We start from the raw sequence: 21,523 nt of genomic DNA on the forward strand, positions 1-21,523 counted from the left end.
GGCTACTTTCACACTTGCGACAGAGGATTCCAGCAGGCAGTTCCATCGTCGGAACTGTTGCCGGATCCATCAAAACATATGCAAACTGATGGCATTTGTCAGACGGATCAGGATCTCGATCCGTCTGACAAAAACATTGAAATGCCGGATCCGTCTCTCCGGTGTCATCTGGAAAAACAGATCAGGCATTTATTTTTTTTCAAATTTTTTTGCGGTCTGAGCATGCGCAGACCGCAAAAACGGATCAGTTTTGCAAGGAACACTCGGGGGCTGGATCCGGCATTCTGGCTGGAGATAAAACTGCAGCATGCTGCGGTATTATCTCCGTCCTAAAAAGGCAAAAAAGACTGAACTGAAGACACCCTGAATGGATGGATCGCTCTCCATTCAGAATGCATGGGGATGAAACTGATCAGTTCTTTTCCGGATTTGAGCCCTTAGGACGGAACTCAGTGCCGGAAAAGAATAAATCTAGTGTGAAAGTGCCCTTAGGCATGTCTGCGGTCTCCACGAGGGGTCGCTTACTGTATATGGATTGAACGCACAGCTCCCCCAATAGTCACTGCCATCAGCCAAGACTTAACATTTTAAGGTGTTTTCCTGAGATTTTATACCGATGATCTATCCTTCCATCAGTATCTGTTTGGTGGGGGTCTGACACCCAGGACCCCTGCCAATAAGCTGTTTGAGAAGGAGGCGGCACTCGCAGTAGCAAAACTTAGCTTAGCCCATGGGATGACATGTTCATCGGTCACATGGCCCAGATGCCGCTCAGCCCCATTGAAGTGAATGGGGCTGAGCGCAATACCAAGCAGAGGGCGCTGTGCTTAGCGAGCACGGAGAAGGCCCCGGCGCTACGGCGAGCACTGGTGCCTTTTCAAACAGCTGGGACTCCCACCGATCAGATACTGATGACCTATACAGAGGATAAAGTATCCGAAAACCTTGGCGATTACCTGTGATCATGCGCGTCTGACACATGGGAAGTGTGGATATAACTGCATCAGTTATAAAGCTTGCCCCTCTGCTGTTGGCACACAGTGAAGTGTATGAGCAGCTTTATTTAAGAATGAGCATCAGACATAGGATGTGATTTGAAAGAGAGACATCGGATATATTTACAAAGCTGAACACTCATCCCCAGTAATGCACACGTCAGCAAACCGGCAGGGACATGGGGGGAAGATACGAACTTGGGCTGGGGTGAAGGGGCCTGGGATTGGCAGTGTATTGAAACAAACCTGTCACTGCACCCAGGAGGACTCAAGGGAAAGGGACATTACTGTCAATTAGAAGTCAGTTGTAACTGCAAGTCAGGCATTGTGGGAAAGTCGGAGCCCCCAGAGGTTTGTTAGAGAGAACAGGAAAGGCCATCACATTGAAGGTCTGGAGACTGATGAATGTAAACCTCAGATACAGAAGCTTGTTGAAGGTAAGTGGTGCCTCCCAGGGAGGGTAGGAGTCCTGGATATGGGAGAGGGTGGCCAGAGCCTGCAGTTTCCTGTGATCTTTTTGGTGGGGGGGCACTTAAGAGATAAGCAAGCAAACCTGATGCCCCCTCCCCTCGTAGGGCACAGTGCACTTCATCCCTCCTGCCCAAAGTCTTCTGTAAATTTCTTCACTTTCAGTAGGTCCTCCGTGTTTACAGTGGGCCGGGTGGTAGCCAAAGATCTCAGCATATCAGACTGTGAGGGATAAAGAAAAAATGGGAGTTAGGGCTCATTCACACAACCGTATGGCCATGGTGCCAGCGTTGGGTACATTAAAAGACAGGACATGTCCCATCTCTTGCAGAGCGGAGGCAGGGATCGGAAGCCCATGGAAACACTCGGACACCCTTCCATGGGCTTTCGGGTCAGTGTCATGTCCTCTCTTTTGACGTATTTTGCAGATCACGGAGTTCGCACAGCCGATGCACGTGTATTGCGGACCACAACACGGGCACGGCGGCCATGCATTCGTCTGAATGGGGCCTTAGGCGGAGGATACAGACATGTTGTGCGTACAATAACCCATACAAGATCCGCATTACATGGGTTCCTTACTCACCATGCTCACTACAGGCTCCAGCAGTTTATCGCTGGCTACTTCCATCCAAGTCATCTCCAGGGCTCCTGGGTCTCCAGGAGAACAGGGTGTTAGAAGGTCATCCACTATGGCTCCAGGGTTGGTGCGAGAGGGACCTCGTACCTAGCAACAAATGCAGTGACATGAGTGGACCGCACACGCCAGCACCGTGCGCCACATTCACTTAGATTTTACCTTTTTGAAGTGTGTGGCTGATTGCACCTTGCGCACGGGCTGCATTAGCGCGTCTCTGACGATGATGCTAATGTCGGCTCCTGAGTATCCATCGGTTTTGTTGGCCAGCTCGCGGATGTTTGCTTCGCTCAGGCTGTGGACCGTATTACCCAAGTGCAGCCGGAACATCTGGGCACGAGCACCTTCTTCCGGCAAAGCGATGTATATCCGCTTCTCAAACCTGCAATTCAGGACACGTGCATCAGGACCGCCGTGCACCGTTCCAGCATACATTTTGTCACTATTCAGATGTTCCGGTGAAGATCACAACAGACTCGTCTGTGTTCTTATGAGATGCACAATTTGATTTGCAGGAGATCAGATGGATAGAAGTCCTGCGCTCAATGCCGATTGTCTCTCCGGCTCAAAACGTAGATCATAGCTAAATGCTTAGTCGCTAGGGTCACCCGATCATAAAACTACCCGGGGGCTTTAGAATGCACTGGAGTAAGAGGCACCGGCATCTTAATATATTTGGAGCATCTTTTGGCAGTATGTGCACCAGAACCTCAAACCTACTCCAGCTTTCGGGATGCCAATTTCGGACGTAAATTACAGTAAACCCGCCTGGCTGTGGGGGCCACACTCCTGCTAAGCCCTGTATACGTATGAGCAGCGTCAAATGGCGAAAAAAGTAGCAACATTTTTACCAATGTCGTTACAGTTACAGCCAATGAGAAATTCCTCCCTATGGATTGATTTACATTTTGTGGTTTTGCCAAAAACTTCAACGTGTTAAAATCCCCTATTGTGCTCACTCATAGGCCTCATGCACACGATGTGCTCTGCAAACTGCGGAGCCGCAAAATATGGATGCGGTACCTGTGCATGCTGCATTTTGTTGTGGACCCATTGACTTCCGAAAAATGTCCTTTACTTGTTTGCAAAGTGCGGACTGAACTTGTTGAAGTCAATGGGTCTGCAACAACATGCAGCATGCACACGGACCGCAAAACTTACACTGTCATGTGCGTAGCCCCAAAAAAACTCTGTACTCCTGATTTGGGCTCATGCGCATGAACGTATTTTCTTTCTGTGTCCGTTCCATTTTTTTTGTGGACCGTATGCGAAACAATTTGTTTCAATGGGTCCGCAAAAAAAAAAAAATGAAGTTACTCCATGTGCATTCTATTACGGTATGTCCGTTCTGCAAGAAATAGAACCTGTCCGCATTACAGACAAGGATAGGACTGTTCGATTCGGGGCCGGCTGTTCCTTTCCGCAAAATACAGAATGCACGAGGTGCGGACCGCAAAATACATATGGTCGTGCGCATGAGCCCTTTGTCTGTAAGAGAGCTGCCACATATTCAGGTTTTTTGATTAAGTTTTTGAAGCCATTGAAAAAAGTGGAGAAATTGCTCTTTTAATACTTTCTCTTCCATTATGATCCACACAGAAAAAACTGCATCATAAAGCCTGAACTGGGTGGCAGCCCCCTTATACTTGTATCCACCTTATTAACTTTATTTTAAGGGGGGGGGGGGGGATACTACTTTCACATCATAAAATCATAATAAATGGATGCGACTTTGTTTATTTTGCACCTTTTGAAAACGTATTTGACTTTTCTGGGATTTTTTTTTAACCATTAGATTTGTGACTTTCAAAAGCCAGACCAGACATTAGCAACACCTAGAAAATACAACACCCCCCCCCCCCTTAAAATAATCGGATTTATCAACTCAAATAGAAACACGTGATAAACTGGAGAAACTGAAACATTCAACCCACAGAAAAATAGGGGTTGAAATTGTACTAGCATGATAAATGTGCCCCGATATTCTCACCTCCTCCTGATTGCAGAGTCCAGCACCCAGGGTATGTTGGTGGCGCCCAGAACCAAGATACCATCATTGTTATTTCCAACACCTGAAGAGTGTAACAGAGCAAAATGTATAATGAATGGGCATTGTGGCGCGGTCATAGAGAATATGGCGCATGGACGGGCAGCAGCATTAGGTTTTCAGTTTGTGGGGGCAGGCAGATCAAACAGCAAACGCCCGTATGAATGGGTCCGCATCCATTCCAAAATTTTGCGGAGCAGGTGCGGATCCATTCATTTCAATGTGGCAGCAAAAGATGCACACAGCACGCCGTGTACTGTCCGCATCTGTAGTTCCGTTCTGCAGCCCCACAAAAAAGACAGAGCAGGTCCTATTCTTGACCACAAGAATAGGCATTTCTATCATAGGGTCGGCCATGTGCGGTCTGGACAATGTGTAACGCACACAGCCGGTATCTGCGTTTTGGGGCTCAATAATTTGCGGACCGCAAAACACATAAAGTCATCTGAATGTAGCCTAATGGGGAAGTATGAAACTTTTTGTCAAGACCTTTAGGATAGTGACGCGGCTATTTTTTATGATTACACTTCACTTATTTTGTGCTAAAAAATAAATAAAAAATGTTCACAACGTTAGGAGATTAAAGCTACACATGAGCCATCAGATAACAAGATTAAAAGAAAACACTGTAACAGACTAAGGCTACGTCTATTCGACGACATTTGTCGCGCTAATCTCGCGTGACAATTTTTATAATGGCAGTCTATGGTGTCGCACTGCAACATGCTGCGATGCAACAGTCGCAGAAAATCTATTAAAAATGGATTTTTCTGCGACTGTTGTGTCGCAGTATGTTGCAGTGCGACACCATAGACTGCCATTATAAAAATTGTTGTGCCAAATGTCGTCGTGTAGATGTAGCCTTAGAGACTTGTATCTCAGAAATAACTAAACATTTTTAATAAAGACCAATTGAAAAAATTCTTTTTAGGCCAAAAATGAGTAAAATCAGATCATAAAAAATTTAATTTTGTAGGCTCAAATACGAGCTTCAAAAGCATTAAAAAAAAAGTTAAATATATAAAAAAAAATATATATATAAAAGTTTAAAATCACCCCATTTCCGTAGAATAAAACTATAAATACTAAAAATATAAACATCATGGGCATCACCGCAATCAAAATCGTCCGTACTATTAGAATATAAAAATATTTTTCCAACACAGCGAATGGCATAATGGAAAAAAGGGTCAAAATGGCCAATTTGCCATTTTTTTTATTTATTTTCAAAGTCTAAATTTATTTTTAAACTATTTAGACATAATAGAAAACCTACACATATATGTGGCATCGTTGTAAGGGTCCATTCACACGTCCGTTTTTTCTTTCCTGATCTGTTCCGTTTTTTGCGGAACAGATCAGGACCAGATCAGGACCCATTCATTTTCAATGGGTCCTGGAAAAAATCGGACAGCACAATGTGTGCTGTCCGTTTCCGTTGTTCCGTTCCGCATGTCCGTTTAAATATAAAACATGTCCTATTATGTTCCTGAAAAATCGGATCCTGGTACAATGCAAAGTCAATGGATCCGCAAAAAACGGAAGACATTCGGATGTCATTCCGTATGTCTTCCGTTTTTTGCGGAATCCGTTCCTGGAAACACATAGCAAATTATTATTTATTTTTTTTATTTTATTTTTTTCATTTTTTTTTTCAAAGAAATCCAAACAACTTTATTTGATTATTGAATGTATACATGTTTCCGTTTTTTGCGGATCCGCAAAAAACGGATGACATACGGAAACATTTTCAGGAACAACGGATCCGCAAAAAACGGACTGAAATTCGGATTATAGAAAAATACTGACGTGTGAATGTAGCCTAATCGTACTGACCCAGAGAATGAAGGGCACAGGTCACTCTGTGGGAACAAAACCCGTAAAACAGTGGAGGAATTGCGTTGTTTTCCCGCTTCCCACTGTTATATGCTTATTAAATGGTGGCATTAGAAAGGACAACTTGTCCCTGAAAAAAAGAAGCCCTCATACCGCTATGTGAACGGAAAAATAAAAAAGTTATGGCTCAAGGAACATAGGGAAGAAAAATGAAAAAACCTCTGGTATGCTAAAGGTTAATATAGGTGGTTCCTCAGGATGAAGAGGTTGGGAGCCACCAATTTTGAGTGTACCTCCATCATTACATGGCGCGTTAATGAGGACGGTGGAGTAACGCCTCTGCAGATACCGGCTGTGATGTGTATGGGCGAGGCAGACGTGTACCTTGCATCTGCACCAGAAATTCCGTCTTGATTCTCCGAGCAGCTTCACTTTCATTTTCATTCCGAGAGCCGCAAAGCGAGTCGACCTCATCGATGAATATAATGGAAGGTTTATGCTGCCTCGCCAGCTCAAAGAGGTTTTTCACCAGCCTGTAAAGCATCGAAAGCAAATGACGTGATGTCTGTCTCCGACACCGGCGTGTGTGGGCGCTAGCGGGACCACTCACTTCTCACTCTCTCCCAACCACTTGGACATCAAATCAGAGGAGGACACGGAGAAGAACGTAGAGTTGTTGGCTTCGGTTGCTACAGCTTTGGCCAGGTAGGATTTTCCTGTTCCGGGGGGTCCAAACAACAAGATACCACGCCAGGGAGTGCGCTTTCCTTAAACAAACAAATCATTGTGCACATGTTAGAAGACAGAGGTTGCACTACAGTCACTAGTAGAATGTAATCGCTTCTCCCCAAAAATGCAGTTACTACTCTACACTGCTTTTTCCCGTTTGCCTCCAAATTTCTGAAAAAACTATTATATTTCAGGATCGCGCACAACGACGTCACCTAGATAGCAGATTTTGCTTCTAAATGGCAGCAGGGTGTTGTGGGCGGCTCATACCTATGGGTCCTGCGCTGTAAGATCACATCCTGCAGTGCTGGCTCCTCTACAGTAGCCTATAAGGGTCCATTCACACGTCCGTATGTGTTTTGCAGATCCGCAAAACACGGACACCGGCAATGTGCGTTCCGCATTTTGCGGACCGAACATCGCCAGCACTCTCATAGAAAATGCCTTTTCTCGTCCGCAATTGCGGACAAGAATAGGGCATGTTCTATTTTTTGGCGGAATGGAAGTGCGGATCCGCAAATGCGGACAGCACATTCTGGCCCCATTGAAAATCAATGGGTCCATACCTGTTCCTGCAAAATTGCGGACATGTAAATGGATCCTAAATGTCCTACCACTCCGGTCCCTGTCGGGACTGCAGTTGTTATGTGACATCATCGTTCGCATGACCGCTGCAGCCAAACAATTTCAGCGGTCACATGTGCTTGAACGACGCATGACCATTGAGGCCAGTGATTGGCTGGAGCAGTCATGTGAATAAAGAATGGCATGTGACCACCAAAGGCCCAGAGGGGATCGGAGTGACGGGCATCTAAAAGAGAAGTCTCTACTTTATATCGCCTCTTCTTGCTTTGTGATGATTACAAAAAAATAAAAATGTAAAAATCCTGGACGGTCCCTTTAAAGCACAATTATGATCACAGACCGTGCTCAGCATAACTGTATAGCGGCTTCTATACAATAGTAGTACATGTGAGAAAATGGGCAATCCAATTTTATAAGGGGGATATGACATCTTCCTCACCTTCCAGCAGCCTCCCCTGTCCCTGCTCACAGCCTCGTCCTTAATCTGTCTGCAGTATCACAGTAAACAGCAGGCAGGGAGAAGGGGGGTGTGCAGCTGCAGCCTGTGTTTCTGTGATGCTGCATGCCATGAGAGCGGGGAGCGGAAGCAGGGAGACATCTGTGTCAGAGTACAGTGCACAGCACTCCGGGATGTGTGGGCCGCGGAGGACCCTAGACCAAGGTAAGGGCCGCGGAGGACCCTAGACCAAGGTAAGGGCCGCGGAGGACCCTAGACCAAGGTAAGGGCCGCGGAGGACCCTAGACCAAGGTAAGGGCCGCGGAGGACCCTAGACCAAGGTAAGGGCCGCGGAGGACCCTAGACCAAGGTAAGGGCCGCGGAGGACCCTAGACCAAGGTAAGGGCCGCGGAGGACCCTAGACCAAGGTAAGGGCCGCGGAGGACCCTAGACCAAGGTAAGGGCCGCGGAGGACCCTAGACCAAGGTAAGGGCCGCGGAGGACCCTAGACCAAGGTAAGGGCCGCGGAGGACCCTAGACAAGGTAAGGGCCGCGGAGGACCCTAGACCAAGGTAAGGGCCGCGGAGGACCCTAGACCAAGGTAAGGGCCGCGGAGGACCCTAGACCAAGGTAAGGGCCGCGGAGGACCCTAGACCAAGGTAAGGGCCGCGGAGGACCCTAGACCAAGGTAAGGGCCGCGGAGGACCCTAGACCAAGGTAAGGGCCGCGGAGGACCCTAGACCAAGGTAAGGGCCGCGGAGGACCCTAGACCAAGGTAAGGGCCGCGGAGGACCCTAGACCAAGGTAAGGGCCGCGGAGGACCCTAGACCAAGGTAAGGGCCGCGGAGGACCCTAGACCAAGGTAAGGGCCGCGGAGGACCCTAGACCAAGGTAAGGGCCGCGGAGGACCCTAGACCAAGGTAAGGGCCGCGGAGGACCCTAGACCAAGGTAAGGGCCGCGGAGGACCCTAGACCAAGGTAAGGGCCGCGGAGGACCCTAGACCAAGGTAAGGGCCGCGGAGGACCCTAGACCAAGGTAAGGGCCGCGGAGGACCCTAGACCAAGGTAAGGGCCGCGGAGGACCCTAGACCAAGGTAAGGGCCGCGGAGGACCCTAGACCAAGGTAAGGGCCGCGGAGGACCCTAGACCAAGGTAAGGGCCGCGGAGGACCCTAGACCAAGGTAAGGGCCGCGGAGGACCCTAGACCAAGGTAAGGGCCGCGGAGGACCCTAGACCAAGGTAAGGGCCGCGGAGGACCCTAGACCAAGGTAAGGGCCGCGGAGGACCCTAGACCAAGGTAAGGGCCGCGGAGGACCCTAGACCAAGGTAAGGGCCGCGGAGGACCCTAGACCAAGGTAAGGGCCGCGGAGGACCCTAGACCAAGGTAAGGGCCGCGGAGGACCCTAGACCAAGGTAAGGGCCGCGGAGGACCCTAGACCAAGGTAAGGGCCGCGGAGGACCCTAGACCAAGGTAAGGGCCGCGGAGGACCCTAGACCAAGGTAAGGGCCGCGGAGGACCCTAGACCAAGGTAAGGGCCGCGGAGGACCCTAGACCAAGGTAAGGGCCGCGGAGGACCCTAGACCAAGGTAAGGGCCGCGGAGGACCCTAGACCAAGGTAAGGGCCGCGGAGGACCCTAGACCAAGGTAAGGGCCGCGGAGGACCCTAGACCAAGGTAAGGGCCGCGGAGGACCCTAGACCAAGGTAAGGGCCGCGGAGGACCCTAGACCAAGGTAAGGGCCGCGGAGGACCCTAGACCAAGGTAAGGGCCGCGGAGGACCCTAGACCAAGGTAAGGGCCGCGGAGGACCCTAGACCAAGGTAAGGGCAGCGGAGGACCCTAGACCAAGGTAAGGGCAGACGTACATATCTTACTGCATTGTGCCGTCAGCTCCCTAGCTGACATGGATAAAAATAAGCCAAGAAAATGCCCTTTTTATACACAAGGGGGGAGAATTATCAGACTGGTGTAAATTAGAACTGGCTTAGTTGCCCATAGCAACCAATCAGGTTCGATCTTTCATAGCTCCTTTAGAAAATAAAAGGTGGAATCTGATTGGTTGCTATTGGCAGCTAAGCCAGTTTCTACTTTAAACCAGTTTGATAAATGTCCCCCAAAATGTCAGAAAGACGAACCTGTGAAGAGATGGGGAAACTTAATGGGTAAAATCACGGCCTCCTTCAAAGCCTCCTTGGCCCCTTCCAGCCCAGCCACGTCATTCCAACTAACGTTCGGCTTCTCCATTACGATGGCACCTACAAATATTGGGGGGAAAAAATATATAAAAATGAAATGAAGGTAGAAATAAGCCTAAAGCGGCAGAGAAATAGTAACACATAGAATGGCGGCATTAAAGAGGTTAATAACAGGACAAAATCCTGGTCATTACCAATGAGACTGAACAGCGGGAAACACTGACCAGAAGAACGCAGCTACCCCCCCTTCTGTCCACTCCTATACAAAGGCCAGGGGATAACTATCAGACTGGCGGGGGTCCTACAGCTGGGACTGGAGCGGTTGGTTGGAAAAGCGCTCCGCTGCTCCATTCATTTGTATGGGATCGCTAGAGATAGTCGAGAACATCGCTTGGCGCGGCCATAGAAATGAATGGAGCTGTGGCGCACATTTCCGACCAGCCACTTCGTCCATTTCAGGGGGGCTCCACAGGGTCCCCATGTTCGTGATTGGTGGGGGTCCCAACAATCTGATCAGGATAGGGGATAACTTGTTATAACTGGAATACACCTTTAACCCTAAAATCCCCCTATCACTATGCGACCTATCTCCACCATGTCTCCACTGTTCTCTGTGATCCCCACTAATCACCGGCCCACTTCTGGCCGTCCGTCCCACTTCTCATATCTTCTGCCATCTTCTCCCTCTATCCTCTTCTCCTACAATCCACAGAAGCTTCTTTACCCCGGACGTACCCATTAGTTGTTCCTGTAGTTTCTTTTTTTCTGGATTTTCTCCCTCACTGTCGCTGTCGCTTCTGTGGGGACAGAAAATAACATTGATGATTTGCCCATGGTTAGGGTCTACGGTATGTGACCTTCTATACCAGCGCTGGTCATCCACGAGGGCACGGCGGCATGCTGCTCACCCCTTCTCATTCTGGGACTCTTTCACGGGCTTCTTGCCTTGCTTGTCCTTTGTCTTCAGATAATCCTTAAGCTTCTCGGCTCGGTCCAGGTACTGCATGCACTTGGCTCGGATGCTCTCCTTGGCCTTGTCGCTGTGAGCTTCATCTGGAGGCAAAAAAACAATAATATATGGTTTTCAGCATCCAAAAATCTAAATTTCTGTGATTTATTCCAACCAGAAAAAATTAGCATGATGAAGGGAGGAGGCGGCTGACAGACGCCTCTAGGGCAGCGTATCTGCCACGGAACAAAAGGATAAGGCATGCTGAAATGCGACTGCCCGCTCCTTATCTGCCCCACACACATTAGATGGTTGAGCGGTCCTGTCTACATTCATCTAATGCAGGCATGCTCAACCTGCGGCCCTCCAGCTGTTGCAAAACTACAACTCCCAGCATCCCCTAATAGCTGTAGGCTGTCTAGGCATGCTGGGAGTTGTATTTTTGAATCCATGCCATCCATGATGAACACTTCCTGTTGGCTGTTTGTGGCTCTGCCATACTGACGTGGCATCTGTGGCAGGTTCTTCATGCCATCAATCTGCTGACCAAGGGTCACCATGGATGTTCTGCTGCAACCAGAGATGCCCACCATTGAAGCCACCTTGTGTCCACAGACTTACACTTGATGGCGTGCAGGAAGTACTCCACCGCATGCTGGTACAACCTCAAAGCCTCCTCATAGTTCTTGTTCTTGTCCTCCTCTGTGGCTTTGGTGACCAAATCAATGGCTTTCTGTAAGGATGAAGAAAAGTTTGGATCAATATACATGAAAGACAATTCACGTGCCCACTGGGCAAAATGCAGAAATGCTCCTGTGTCTGGACATTGCTATCACATAGTTATAGCGCCCCCTGGTGTTCCTTCACTTCCCACTCAGAAGGTCCACTTCTTGTGCAGTGATTTTCTAGTGGCTGCCTGAACATTAACCGAAATTACTCCGCTGCTCGCCTACAAGAGGATCTGGGCAGTGCACCCGAGCTACTGGAGACGAGGGACCACCGCCACTAGATGTCCTTGGCAGCATCACACTGACACGCCCTAAACACGTCCCCAGGGGTCTGCTGCTCCCATGTCTGGCCGTATGTATCAGTATACACCTCTATAAATGGGGGTGGGATAGCACATTGGACAAGGAGGAGGAGAGTAGGGATCAGAGGGGTAGTGACAAGAGAAGGGACCAGAAGGAGTCCGTTCAGAAAACTTGCAATACCAAGGGGCGCTATAGGAACGCGAGAGTGTATGCTACCACCCCACTACACCTATCCTAGACAAATTTATGACGTTTTATGAGGCCTTGTATCAGTCTAAGGCCGAATGCACACGGCCGTGTTCCACGGCCGAGAGCGGTCCGTAGTATGCCGGGCTGGATTCCTGTTCAGAGCAGGAGCGCACGGCGTCATTGGTTGCTATGACGCCGTGCGCTTCATGTCACCGCTGCACTACAGTAATACACTATACGATCTTGAAAACGGAAAATCTCCGGGGCCAGATGGCCCACCGTAGGAAGTTTATGTGAGATATACTCTGCGGTAGAAACAGGATCAGTCCTCACGTCATTTCTGGAATAAACTGTAATTTTATTGCTGAAACCAAAGATCCTCTGGAATGTGGTTCTTACCGACCGAGAGCGTTCATCAAGGTGGATTATAGAATCCTTACATGCATATTAGCTCCAGATTCAACCGGCTAATCCTATCCTTGATAAACCCAGATCAAATGGGCATAAACCCAGTCATAAAGTCAACCACGGTTAATGGGTTTTAGATGCCGATCTTAATAAAGGCCCATAGCTGATGGAGGATCCGCCGGAGTTATGAAGCGCCGGCCTCTCCATAACTGGCGCATTCTGCGCCAGTTCTAAATGTAAGACGGCTTCCGAGAGGCGTTACATTTAGATATTTTTCTACACCTAAAAAAAAGTAGTGGAAAATGATGAATGAGACGGACCTGCCGGCTCTTCCCGCCCGCGCCACAGTCCCTATATCCACACGCTGCCGTGTACAAACAGGCGTACCGTGAGAGCCTGACAGGGCGTGCGGACTGTGGCGTGGGTCATCACGAATTCAATATGTCAGACTATGTAGAATGCTCAACCCACCTCTTCACGTCCTGGACACCATAATGTGTAGCTCCCAGCCAGCCGGCAAACACGAGCCCTCAGGGCACTATCGCTCGTTACCATTCCTTGATGTTATGTTATTACAATGTTAATTCCGGTATCGAGATCCGGCAGAGGAACTCAATACCGGAAATGAACGGATCCGTTTTGATTTTGCACATCAGGATGCATCCGTTCCGTCAGCATGCGGTTGTGTGAAATCAAATCGTAAAATAAAAAAAATAAAGAAGAACCGTCACAGTTGACTTACAGTGCTTTAAGTGACGGATCCGTTTTTTTTTTTTTTCAGTTTCTATGACTGGACACAAAACCGCAGTTTGCAGCAAAACTAAATGCTGCCGGAACGGAAGACTTCCTGATGATCCTGAAACGGAAACGGTTTTATTTTGGGTTTTGAGGTCCTCTGCCGGATCTTAATACCGGAAAACAACACAACGTGACCTGTGACAATTGAGAACTCGCTTGTGTATCAGTTGTCATTCTCACTACATTATTACTGCCCTGTGCGGTTGTCACCCTTCTGTCATCTGAACCATGTGACACCAGCACTACCTGAGTCACGGGGATATATTTAGAGGCCGCACATCACATGACAGGTACCTTTCAGTGGATGTCTGGGTGCAGTCAGATCACTATGAGGTCAGACAGAACCGGAAAAGCAGGAAATCAAGGAAACAATAATGTTCCCCTGATCCTGGAGAGGGATCTGGGCTCTTCTGGGAATCTCCGCCAGATGATAACTAGACCATAGGACAAGGGTCAGTAGTCCTGGACCATGGACTGAACCTAGGGCTAGAGCTGTCTGGTCACATGATGATACTGGGGGGGTTGCTGAGCTTCTATGTATGTTTGCCTACACATGCATGCTCGGCCACTCATGCAGGTGGGAGCGTCTTCTCTATCCAAGAATCTGCCAATGAGTAAGAGCCAGGAGGGCCGCATACAGATCATCGATATAACGTTGTCACGGTGGGGAGTGGGGGGGAAACCCCCCACCGTACAACAGGGAGCAAACAGGAAAACAACAAGGCCAGAGGCTGGGATAAGTGAGCAGGTCACCTCCTATAGCATCCCTAATCCTCGCCCTAACTCCTCACCGTATGAGCGGACCTGGATGGTAGGACGGCTCATACCCAGGAAACCTAGGACCCTGAGTCGCCCTGATAATCCCTCAAATAAAGAAAGGGCAGAGACGACCTGTTCATCCCAGACACAGATGAACACCGGCCTAGTGGATCGGCAAGTAAGCACACCATACAACACACTTACCTGCCGCAGCAACACCGACTGGAACCCGAGCATGAGTACTGGTGCCCACACACCATACAGGACACAGTACAAACAACCACACCCAGGTATCCAGTACACCATTTACTACCTGGACCCCTATGCAGCAAGATGCACGGCGGCCCAGGCAGCGCTGCATACAGGCTTGTGGTTCCCCCTCTAGGGAACCCTGACACCCCCTTCCGGAGGCACACCACACAGGGAACACATCTAGCAAACATGCTGGACTATAGACACCAAGAGACCAGACATGTAACAACCACTAAACAAGACAACAACCACCCATACATAAACAACACCAAACATATGCAAGGGTAGTAAAGGGAAGGTGAACAACAGGAACATAGGGGAGACATCATGGTGACCTTGATGTTCCACAAGGTGGCCCTCAAGCACTGGGCAGAGGCTGGGCAAGAGCACCGCTCCAGCACACAGCAAGGCTGAAGGAACACTGAACCCAGCCAACAGGCCACAGGCAATATAAACCTCGTGGTCACACCTAAATCCCCACCGGCTACAGGGAAGGCCCCAAGGAGAAAGGAGCAGGCACCTACACGCTGCAACCACAACACGCGCGGCGCACACCAAAGGCTGTGACAAACGTGTGTAATAACGCATGTGGCCAGCTTAAAGAGGACCTCTCACCGCTCCTGACATGTCTGTGTTAATAGATTCATGCATTCCCCGTGTAATAACAGTTCTGGATCATCTATTCTTATGGCTCTATGTTGTGCCGTTCCTTTATTATTCCTGCTAGAAGTTATGAATGAATTGCTAGCAGTCTGCAGTAAGGGTATTGGGGGGGGGGGGGTGTATTTTTTTTATTTAAGGGTATTTTTTTATTTACATAATGTGTGGTACAAGCTTGGAAGATATTTCATATTCGTTCTTCCTTAAATGGGTATTCCCATCTGGATATGCCATAAACGTCTGATGGGTGCAGCCTCACCTCTGGGATGGGGAGAAAGCTGCGCATGCGAGGCCACCCTTTATTCACCACTATTGAACTTACAGAATTTCTAGCAGGATCAATAGAGGATCAGAACATCATAGAGTCATAAGAATAGATGCTCCGGAACGGTTATTACATGGGGAATGCAAGTAGTTACAGACATGTCAGGAGAGGGGGTGCTGAAGCCTCACGGGGCCAGTTCTGTAAGCCCGGCTAGTGCCTCTGAAATCCTGCGCATGCGCTGCAGTATGTCCTTCTGCAGAGCATTCCGCTGAGGTGCATACACCTTGGTTTTACTAGTGCACCGTGTGCAGAGTGCTCCGCAGAAGGGGGTATCGCAGCTGACCACAAGTTCCTTTTAAAAGGGTTTTTCAGCACAAAAAAAGCTAAAGTTTTTTGCTGTAAAAAAAACAAAAACAGAACCTATAGGCCCCTACTTTTGAATTTCCATTGGTGCTGGTGCCCTCTGCTGCGCTCCTGTCTCGACACGGCAGGAAATGGCTTTGAATGCTGCTCAGCCAATCACTGGCCGGGGCGGGTCATTGCTGGAGGCTGTGATTGGCTGTCGGCAGGAAGCTGAATACAGCAGGGACCCCGTCATGATCAGAACGGAGCGGAGGGGGATGGGCAGGGGAATCTAAGTTCTGTCCTTTTTTACAGCATTTTATTTTATTTTTTTCCTTTTTGTGCTGGAATTCCGCTTTATGTCCAGAACAGAAATATTCGGCAGCGGTTTTGGCTGAGGATTCGCCGCAGGTTCCATCCCTATATATCTCCTTTATTCTGCAGGGAACATCCCCGCTACATGAGGATAGCGTTTTTCAGCCACATTTATTAGACTGTCATTTGCTGCGGATTTCATATCTGCCTTGTGTGAACGCACACTTGCGATCTACCTGGGGATTGCGGGAACACAAATTGCGAAACTACTGCGTCTAGGTAAGATGCAGCGCGGCAGTGAAAAGATGTGACGCCGCAGCCTGGCGTCCATACCGCACCGTCCTGGAAGCTCCAGCCACACGCTATACTGAATACAGGACGCACACGCTGTACTAGACAAGCACTGTGGCCCTTGTGTGGCCCCCTGATCCTCACACCTTACAGTCTTCGGGTGGCCTGGCCTGCAATCACTGGCGCGGACAGGCAGGGGTTAAACAAGGCTGTCAGTCCGTCCAAGGGCTCACGCCGCCATCCCTGCCTCATATACATTACTAAGAAGTAGGGGCTATGACGGCAGGACCAGACTACGCAGGGTCTGTCTGTAGTCTGTTGCCATGGAGACACAAAGGGGCTGTAGATACAAAATGATAGATTTTTTAACTATTTGAAATATTGTTTCATTCTGGATACATTAGAACCATAAAAATGGCGGCACAAGGACCTTCCTCTAAGGGCTCATGCACACGACCGTATTTTCTTTCCGCTTACGTTCCGTTCTTTTTGGTGGACCGTATGCGGAACCATTCCCTTCAATGGGTCCGCAAAAACAACAGAAGGTACTCTGTGTGCATTCCGTTTCCGCATTTCTGTTCCACAAAAAAGTAGTGCATGTCCTATTATTATTGTCCGCAAATCACGGTCCGAGGCCCCAAGTCAATGGGTCTGCAAAAAATACGGAACGCACACAGAACACATCCGTATGTCATCCGTATTTTGCGGATCCATACTGTAGTAATGCTATGCCCAGCCCATATTGCTCATGTGTTTGGTGATTAATAAGTTACTGTTTCCGATCCGCAAAAAACGGATCACACACGGATATGTTTTGTGGAATAACGGAACGGAAGAGGACTTAAATCAGATACGGAACAACAGATCCGTGAAAAACGGAACGCAAAACAACAACGGTCGTGTGCATGAGCCCTAACTCGTATACACTGGAGTTGCATTCTAAGCGATTGCCTATATAATAATGTGAGCGGGCGATGTCGGTCGTACAGAGGGAGGTTTTGAAGACCCCTCAATATAATATATTTTATAACCGCTCCCATAGAGCTTTCCTGGGAAGATCTGACACTCAGGGTCTGAGAAAGCTGGGTGATCACCAGTATACATTATATCACCGCTCCCATAGAGCTTTCCTGGGAAGATCTGTCACTCAGGAGACTGGGAAAGCTGGGTGATCACCAATATATATTATATCACCGCTCCTATAGAGCTTTCCCAGGGAGATCTGTCACTCAGGGTCTGGGAAAGCTGGGTGATCACCAGTATAGTCTACATCACCACCCACTTAGGGCCATCACCCAGCTTTCCTGGGGAGATCTGTCACTCAGGAGACTGGGAAAGCTGGGTGATCACCAGTATATATTATATCACCGCTCCCATAGAGCTTTCCCGGGTAGATCTGTCACTCAGGAGTCTGGGAAAGCTGGGTGACAACCGGTATACATTATATCACCGCTCTCATAGAGCTTTCCCGGGAAGATCCGACACTCAGGGTCTGGGAAAGCTGGGTGATCACCAGTATATATTATATCACCGCTCCTATAGAGCTTTCCTGGGAAGATCTGACACTCAGGGTCTGGGAAAGCTGGGTGATCACCAGTATATATTATATTACCGCTCCCATAGAGCTTTCCTGGGAAGATCTGACACTCAGGGTCTGGGAAAGCTGGGTGATCACCAGTATATATTATATCACTGCTTCCATAGAGCTTTCCCGGGAAGATCTGACACTCAGGGTCTGGAAAAGCTGGGTGACCACCAGTATATATTATATCACCGCTCCCATAGAGCTTTCCCGGGAAGATCCGACACTCAGGAGACTGGGAAAGCTGGGTGATCACCAGTATATATTATATCACCGCTCCCATAGAGCTTTCCCGGGAAGATCCGACACTCAGGAGACTGGGAAAGCTGGGTGATCACCAGTATAGTCTACATCACCGCCCCCATAGGACTATCACCCAGCTTTCCCGGGGAGATCTGTCACCCAGGAGTCTGGGAAAGCTGGGTGACAGCCCCTGTGGATTCCTCAGGGCAGACATATTTCCCAGAAACTGATAGTCCTACAATGGGTTCCTGAGAACCGGGCAGTAAAGGGTGGTTTATGGTCAGCTCCTCTACATCCATCCATCTGCCGAGCCGTCCCCCAAAACCCGCCAATAACGCCCCCCAGACCTCAGCCCCCCTCCGATACCTGCAGAGTTGACGTTGTCATCTCATCTCCCGGTCCCGGTGTCTCAAGGGTTCCTTTGGATTCCGGGGCCTGTCACTTCACCGGAACCGGAAGTGACATCTGGTCGAAACCATTAAAAAACTGCATGAAACCGGAAGTAGCTCTACAGATCATGTGACACGTTGCGCGATGACTGCGGCGGATGTCATGGTAACCGTGACGCTCCGGTCATTGCTAAACTACAGTTCCCAGCATCCTTCAGGAATCGGAATGTACCATTATGAGACCTCCTTCCCCTGTAGACTGCTGTAAAAAAAAAACAGGCCCCTAAAACTGTAGAGGGTCCCTTAAAAAAGTGCAGTATGTTCCGACTGTGGCCACACTACTGCCTCAGGAATACATGCTGGGAGTCTTTGTTGGCAGCAGTCTAGCCACAGGTTGGAGAACATAAGATACCATATTCTGAACCATGGACTCCCCCAGCTCCAGCAGCCCCATAGAGATGAATGGAGCCGGAGTGCACATGCCCCACAATTCATTTTGGGGCCCCCATCAGGTATAGAGTCTCTGTTCTCATGATTGTAGGGGTCCTAGAGGGAGTAACCCCACAATATAATAGTTATCCCCTATCCCAGGGATGCCCAACCACCTGCGGCCCTCCAGCTGTTCAAAACTACAACTCCCAGCATGCCCGACAACTGTATGATTAACAGCTGCAGAGAAATCTGTGTTTTTATTCATATGCAAATAAGAGGATGGAGCACCAGGAGGCGGGGCTGAATCCTGGGGGCACTGCTTTGTAACACCCCCTGTGCTCTGTGCTCTGCACACTCCCCCCCCCCCCTTCCCCTTGATTGACAGGACTAGACATCAGCATGCTGAGGACAGAGCTGTGTCCTAGCATCTACATATGATATACACCAGGCATCCTCAAACTGCGGCCCTCCAGCTGCTGCTAAACTACAACTCCCAGCATGCCCAAACAGCCTACAGGTATCAGCCTACAGCAGGGCATTGTGGGAGTTGTAGTTCTACAACAGCTGGAGGGCTGCAGTTTGAGGATGCCTGATATACAGTATGTACAATAGCTTCACCACACAGAGATCTGCTCAGAAAGCAAATCTACATATCATATACACTATGTACTATAGCTTCACCACACTGAGATCTACTCAGAAAGCTCATCTACATATCATATATACTATGTACTATAGCTTCACCACACTGAGATCTACTCAGAAAGCTCATCTACATATCATATACACTATGTACTATAGCTTCACCACACTGAGATCTGCTCAGAAAGCTCATCTACATATCATACACTCTATGTACTATAGCTTCACCACACTAAGATCTGCTCAGAAAGCTCATTTACATATCATATACACTATGTACTATAGCTTCACCACACTGAGATCTACTCAGAAAGCTCATCTACATATCATATACACTATGTACTATAGCTTCACCACACTGAGATCTACTCAGAAAGCTCATCTACATATCATATACACTATGTACTATAGCTTCACCACACTGAGATCTGCTCAGAAAGCTCATCTACATATCATATACACTATGTACTATAGCTTCACCACACTAAGATCTGCTCAGAAAGCTCATCTACATATCATATACACTATGTACTATAGCTTCACCACACTGAGATCTGCTCAGAAAGCTCATCTACATATCATGTACACTATGTACTATAGCTTCACCACACTGACATCTGCTCAGAAAGCTAATCTACATATCATATACACAATGTACTATAGCTTCACCACACTGAGATCTGCTCAGAAAGCTCCTCTACACATCATGTACAATGTGATCCCCGGGAAGAAGCCTTCACAGGCGAAACGGCGTTGGGCAGGGTGTGACCGAGGGGCCGACGCGTAGCGTCTGGCAGTACACTTTTACGTCGGTTTACTTTTGGCTGCCAGTTTGTGGATCCTTGTACCTAGTTTCTTTAAAACAGGCTTATTTAATACTTGTTTTTTTTGCCTCTTGTTGGCAGTCTTGTTTATTATTATTATCACTAGAATTATTTTCACTTTATCTTTAGCCAGAATCTTTGCTATGGCCGACCCCCTCGGCCCTCCCCTGGGTACATCAGTCCTTTACTGTCTGTTCTTATCTGCTGCTTACTCCAGTATTTAATTATGCTGTTCTATATGTTTGATATCATTCTTTAATAAAAAAAAACGAATAAAAAAATATTGCTTAGATATTTGCCCTGTGTACCACAGTCTGCTGTTGCAGATATTCTTTATGATATAATCTTTAATAAATTACTATGTTTGTAAAATACCTATGTGTGGAGGTGTCCAATGTTTGTTTGGTTTAGTAATCATATACAATGTGTACTATAGCTTCACCACACTGACATCTGCTCAAAAAGCTCTTCTATATATCATATACACTGTGTACTATAGCTTCACCACACTGACATCTACTCAGTAAAGCTCCTCTACATATCACATACACTATGTACTATAGCATCACCACACTGAGATCTGCTCAGAAAGCTCATCTACAGATCATATACACTGTGTACTATAGCTTCACCACACTGACATCTACTCAGTAAAGCTCCTCTACATATCACATACACTATGTACTATAGCATCACCACACTGAGATCTGCTCAGAAAGCTCATCTACAGATCATATACACTATGTACTATAGCATCACCACACTGAGATCTGCTCAGAAAGCTCCTCTACATATCATATACACTATGTACTATAGCTTCACCACACTGAGATCAGTTTAGAAAGCTGATCTACATATCATATACACTATGTACTATAGCTGCACCATACTGAGATCTGCTCAGAAAGCTCCTCTACATATCATATACACTATGTACTATAGCATCACCACACTGAGATCTGCTCAGAAAGCTCCTCTACATATCATATACACTATGTACTATAGCTGCACCACACTGAGATCTGCTCAGAAAGCTCCTCTACATATCATATACACTATGTACTATAGCATCACCACACTGAGATCTGCTCAGAAAGCTCCTCTACATATCATATACACTATGTACTATAGCTGCACCACACTGAGATCTGCTCAGAAAGCTCCTCTACATATCATATACACTATGTACTATAGCTTCACCACACTGAGATCTGCTCAGAAAGCT

General features: G+C 48.1%; 1 protein-coding gene across 1 annotated transcript; it reads right to left on the reverse strand.

Moving 5' to 3' along the window:
• Positions 1 to 1,041: 1,041 nt before the first annotated feature.
• VPS4A (vacuolar protein sorting 4 homolog A) lies at positions 1,042 to 18,510 on the reverse strand. The gene is made up of 11 exons (XM_044270816.1): positions 18,378 to 18,510; positions 11,498 to 11,609; positions 10,836 to 10,980; positions 10,663 to 10,724; positions 9,868 to 9,987; positions 6,594 to 6,750; positions 6,368 to 6,516; positions 4,091 to 4,172; positions 2,263 to 2,482; positions 2,050 to 2,190; positions 1,042 to 1,685 (listed from the first exon to the last, which is right to left on the reverse strand). The coding sequence occupies exons 1-11, from the start codon at positions 18,396 to 18,398 to the stop codon at positions 1,584 to 1,586; spliced, it is 1,311 nt and encodes a 436-aa protein (XP_044126751.1). The 5' UTR covers positions 18,399 to 18,510; the 3' UTR covers positions 1,042 to 1,583.
• Between the last annotated feature and the right edge of the window lie 3,013 nt (positions 18,511 to 21,523).

This window comes from Bufo gargarizans, chromosome 10 (assembly GCF_014858855.1).
Source record: "Bufo gargarizans isolate SCDJY-AF-19 chromosome 10, ASM1485885v1, whole genome shotgun sequence".
Taxonomy (NCBI): Eukaryota; Metazoa; Chordata; class Amphibia; order Anura; family Bufonidae; genus Bufo; species Bufo gargarizans.